Below are 5,709 nucleotides of genomic sequence, written 5' to 3'. Positions count from 1 at the left end.
CAAGAGTTTTCAGTTCTACAATACGGCGACCACAGATTTCAAAATCGGGCACGTTAGAGACATGGTAGAAATACAAGGGTATGCTCTTGCGCATATTTCCGAACCCAGCCAATCAGCGACTTTTCCAACCTTACGTCACACTGAGCGGCACATTTAAGCAGCGAATCTATAATAGTCATTTATAAAAGCATTTTGAGCGGACAATATGTGAATACAAAATAATGTTGATCATTTATGTGAGAGAAAATTCTGTTTTATAAATAAATAAATATATATGAACAAAAATATATAAATATAAAAAAACGCACGTGACATACGGATAAACGCTCATCGTTTCCCGAATTTGTCTCTCGTTGTAGATGTTAGAAACGTTATTGTTATTTGACGAATTTTATAATTATTTTATGTGGATTTGTCTAAATATATGATATTACAGAAAATATTATTATTATTAAGAAAAAAAGAATTGTGTGCATTGAATAAAAATCATTGCGACGTACGGAAAAATTTCACATAAAACGAGATTTTAATTTCCAGTCATTTATTATTAAAATTCTGCGAATTATTAGTTTTAATCAAAACTGGTCGGAAAACGATTGGAAAAGAATTGTCAGCTGAGACGCAAAACAAAAATATATTGTGGCGTACGACATAAAGAACTATATATGCAGAGGAAAGATGCAGATAAAAGATCAAATAACAATAAATGCAAATATTTAATATACAGGTTTTTTATTAGTAAATTTTGACATCTTTCTTCTTTTTTTGCCTGTGATTTGCGATTGCAATCGCTCGGTTCATTTCGCGCAGCCTAATATATGTCCTAGTCCTAATGAGGCATAGTAATGCCTCTCTCGGTATTTTAATTTTCAATTGTGGTTCTATTATTTTTGCTAAGTTTTGAAATATAAGATTTTCTTTATTCAAACTGGATCCGTGATATTTAGCAAACTCAATATTCATTATACGAGCACATTGTAATAATTTGTCACTCGGATACATACATTTTCCTCGCGAAATAACTTGCAGCCAATCTTGGTCACCCGTTGTTTCCAATTGACGCGTTTCAATACCTAATGTTTTATCTGTGCTTTTAAATCTAAATGCTACGTATCCGGCTATATATTTTGCTTTATATTTTGCTGGTGTCTGTTCTTCTGTACTGGACGATGCTGCTGTCTGTTCTTCTGTACTGGACGATGCTGGTGTCTGTTCTTCTATACTGGACGATGCTGGTGTCTGTTCAACATCCATCGAAACTTCATTTGATACAGGCAAAGGCATTGTTTCAGCTAACACATTTTCGTTTGATGTTAGTGGAGGTACTGCATGAAGATGCAACGTCGGGATAGCATCAGGATGTATCTTCCTAGTTCGTATAGGTGAATAACCTAGTAGATGTTCTTGTAAGGGCTTCGTAAAAGCTTCATCAGCAAAATGCTTCGAACATATCCTAGCTGAAGCAAACAAGGTTTAAGATTCTTAAATATATGCTTATAATAATAAACAAGAGAAATCTATACAAAAGTACAAACCATATTTTGGTGAAATATTTTCTTTTCCGCATGCTTGACGCCACTTATTAAACAGTGCTGGATCCTTTGGGAAGGAAAAATATTTTATTTTTTTTCCTTCGATCTTTCTGGTCTTTGCCGGATAGTTCCCACACCCTTTCACATTACACGTCATTGCGTACACTGTAATAATCACAAACGAATTACTCGACATAAACAGCGAACCGAGCGAACGCAGCCATTGCGAATCACCGAGTACATCCGATTCATTCCGATGCTACACGAATATGACGTAAGTTTACATAAAAGTGGTGGGAATGCGCAGTGGTCTGACACGGTATGAGCATACCCTTGTATTTCTACCATGCGTATATATACGTATGCATACGAATACATACCAAGATCCAAGACGTCATCCAATTATAATGGCTGATATTTATAGGCCGATAGGTATTGGCCTATAGTTTACAGCGATCTCTTGATACGCGTATCAAATAAGTATATTTGAGCTGATCAGCCAATACGTCAAGCTACACGTTACTAGTTATTTATGATTTAATACGCGTATCAAGACTATCAAGTGCGCGATATAAACTAGACCATTTATTAAAGCTATGGCGGGAAGCACACACTTCTGCACAACGCATAAAGGTGCCTTTTCATGCTGACGCTCGACGCTCATTTTCAGCGGCAAGAAGGTCGCATGACCACAATTGACGCCGGCGTCAATTGAAATTCATGAAAAGGAAAACAGCGTCAAAATTTCGGCGTCTTTGGGTTGCTTTGGCTTTGACGCTTGAAGTTGGAAAAATCCAACTTCTCTTTCTTGACGCTGGCATCATAGTGATGTCACGTGACGTCGCTCAACGCTGTTTTTCAGCGTTCCATGAATTGGCACCTTAGGGCCGGTCTCACAGTCTCCGATTAACGTGATTCTCCCTAGATTCTCCGATTAAACTCACTCTTCGTCTCTTTCTAGGGGGATAGTTAGAAAGAAATGCAGAGTGAGTTTAATCGGAGAATCACGTTAATCGGAGACTGTGAGACCGGCCCTTAATGCGTAAGCATAAGAAAATTGATTGGTCCATACACATGTGCATAATAAAATAGACCAATCAAATTTCTTATGCTTACGCATTATGCGTTGTGCAGAAGTGTGTGCTCCCCGCTTAATTAAATTTGAAGAGAATAATTGACTGTGATTGGTCAATTTTTTAGAGTTTAGGGCTTAAAACCATAGAGATATAAGAATAGAGTGCGCGAGCGAGCTGAAAAAGCGATATAGGAATAGAAAGAGAAAGCTGCGCAGAATAAAAAGAGAAAGCTGCGCATGGGCCCCTTCTGTCTTTGTTTCGCATGCACGCGTAGACAAAGACAGAAAGGGCCTATATGCAGCGTTCTTTTTCTATTCCTATATCGCAGCCTCTTACGTGCTAGCATATGACTGGCGCACTCTATTCTTATATCTCTATGGTTTCCTTTGATGAATTTGAAATCGATTTTAATTTAAGTTCTGGCTTATAAGTATATATATGTATAATAATTTATTTTTATTAATTAAATATAATGTGTGTGTGTGTGTGTGTGTGTGTGTGTGTGTGTGTGTGAATCTCAAGAATAGATAGATGAAGATTCCTTATGGCCATGCTATATACGTTATTTTTATAATACAAACGTATTTTACCCTGCATTTTTAGACTCATACGATAAAAAGATCAAAAAATATGTCAATCGATCAAAATATACGTTCCGTATTAAAGAGATATCGACGCACAATGATAGCCGCGATCGTTCTGTAGACACTCATGCGAGGGATGTGTGACCATTTAATACACATACTATCTCCTGGACACGCGATACGACACTAAACTTTACTATTTATTTGGCAATTATGTGAAGCAGAAGAGAAGGGGGAGCGAGAAGAAGAAGAAAAAGTCTTCTTGTCTTACACGCGTTGGTCCCTTTCCACAACTTTCATGCGGTAAGTATAGTCGAGTGTTCTGCCACTATCGTGCGACAACACTTCTTGCGCGAACTTACGCTAATCATGAAACAAAGTTGCGAAGAAAAACAATTAAAAGTCACAATATTGTTTGGTACGTAATATACTAATGACATTTAATATCGATTAGCTCGAATGAAATTCTTCTTACATCACAACTAATGCAGCTTCACGTTTGAAGACACCAGGAAACCGTCCTGTTGCGCAGGGTTATGTAATGACTTACGCCGAGTATTGTGGTTAAGATACGTGTAATTATAAGACTTGAATACAATAGGCAGTGTGTCTTTTTGGAAAAGGTAATGCAACGAACGAAGCTTTATACACACTGCAACGTAACGAACGAACGACAAGACAGGTAGAGTACATAGATAGTGAGAGTATATAGTGAAACGCAGTAAGCGCTCACGCAACGGAACTTTAATTTTCCCTAGCATGCGTGGCGTGTCTGTGCGAACATAGAGGCGCTTCAAGGCGCTAGAGCGCCATATTCAACACTCCCACTCGCTGAAATGTTCGCTATGTATACTCCAAGTAGCTTCCGATTAGCCTCAAAAAGATTCCTCGTTTGTGGCTTCGTAAATATGTCTGCGAGTTGTCCACTGCTGCTTACATGCTTGATCTCGATTATTCCGCTCTTGACCAACTCACGGGTATAATGGAATTTTACGTCGATGTGTTTAGTTCTGCAATGAAGTATTGGATTTGTAATGAGCTTTTCGGCTGCTGCATTGTCGCAAAATAACGTAGTTGGTTTATCTTGATTGCATCCGATCTCCTTTAGTAGTCTTCTAACCCATACAATCTCCTTTCCTGCGTCATGTACTGCTACGTATTCCGCATCGGTTGTTGATGTCGCGACGACTCCTTGTTTGCGTGAGAACCAAGTGACTGGTCCACCATTGAGTAAGAGCACAACACCACTCATACTTCTTCGCGTGTCGACACAATTCGCCCAATCTGCATCCGAATATGCGATCAGCTCATTCGACTTGTCGCATCCATACGTGATTCCGAAGTCCGTTGTACCTGCTAGATACCTCAAGGCACGCTTGCCAGCGTTCCAGTGCTCATCTGTTGGCGATTGAAGAAATTTTGAGAGAGTCGCCACTATATATGCCAGGTCTGGTCGTGTCACAACTGCTAAATACATTAACGACCCAACAAGTTGTCTATATGGCACATTTCTGGAATCTTCATTGATGTTTGTCTTCAATGTAGTGCCTGCATCTGCCAGAGTAGCTATCGGATTACAATTTGTCATTCCAAACTTCTCGAGTATAGCTTTTGCATATGCTGTCTGTACCAACCGTATGGTTTTCTCTTCTCGATTACGTATAATTTCGACGCCAAGATAAAATGTCGCATCCGAGCTTGTTATCTCGAATCGTTGTTGCATCGCTTTCAATAACTTGATGATTTTCCTTTTTGATTTGCCAAATACGAGACCATCATCAACATATAATGCGACCATTAGTTCGCCGTCCTCTGAAATGTATACGCACGGATCTGCATCTGTCGGTTCAAGACCAAATTCTGTCATGAAGTCGTCAAACTCTTCATGCCATTGACGTGGCGCTTGTCGAAGACCGTAGAGACTCTTGTTTAGAAGACACACACGATTCGTACCATCGTTGAATCCTTCTGGTTGTTCCATATAAACCGTCTCTGTAAGTTTGCCATGTAAGAATGCGGTCTTGACATCTAGTTGGACTATTTCGAAATCCTTCGCTGCTGCCACTGCTAGTAACGTACGCACTGAATCAAATCGTGCTACTGGTGAAAACGTCTCTGAGAAATCAATACCTGGTTTCTGCGAGCACCCTTTTACGACAAGTCTCGCTTTATACCGATCAACACTTCCGTCTGGTTTGATTTTCAAACGAAAGATCCATTTATTACGAATTGGCTTACGATCCTTTGGTGCTTCGACGAGCGTCCAGGTTTTGTTACGTTTGAGCGAGTCAAGCTCTTCTGCCATTGCCAATTTCCATTTCTTCGCATCTGGAGATGTTTTCGCTTCTTCAAGTGTTGTAGGTAATTCAACATTTGCAATAAACGCACTTGCGCATAATTGTACGCTAGTCATTGATGTAACACATTGTGTTTTGCTTCGCGTTTGATTTGCAATGCTATCAGCTCTAATTTCGACCATACGCTTTTCACGTTTCTTGCGCGGTTTCGTGCTAGCCT

General features: G+C 39.4%; 1 protein-coding gene across 2 annotated transcripts; it reads right to left on the bottom strand.

The window, feature by feature from the left end:
- Positions 1 to 615: 615 nt before the first annotated feature.
- On the bottom strand, positions 616 to 1,807 carry LOC112456809. 2 transcript variants are annotated; one of them, XM_025019563.1, is made up of 2 exons: positions 1,536 to 1,807; positions 616 to 1,457 (listed from the first exon to the last, which is right to left on the bottom strand). In XM_025019563.1, exons 1-2 carry the CDS (start codon positions 1,726 to 1,728, stop codon positions 736 to 738), a joined length of 915 nt encoding a protein of 304 aa, XP_024875331.1. In that variant the 5' UTR covers positions 1,729 to 1,807; the 3' UTR covers positions 616 to 735. The 2 variants fall into 2 exon arrangements, with proteins under 2 accessions (XP_024875331.1, XP_024875332.1); XM_025019564.1 differs by having other exon boundaries at positions 616 to 1,453.
- Positions 1,808 to 5,709: the final 3,902 nt, after the last annotated feature.

The sequence above is a fragment of the Temnothorax curvispinosus genome, unplaced genomic scaffold (genome assembly GCF_003070985.1).
Source record: "Temnothorax curvispinosus isolate PA1 unplaced genomic scaffold, ASM307098v1 QBEX01007212.1, whole genome shotgun sequence".
Classification (NCBI taxonomy): Eukaryota; Metazoa; Arthropoda; class Insecta; order Hymenoptera; family Formicidae; genus Temnothorax; species Temnothorax curvispinosus.
Note: the sequence above shows the minus strand (reverse complement) of the source record. Positions and strands in the feature narration are given on the sequence as shown.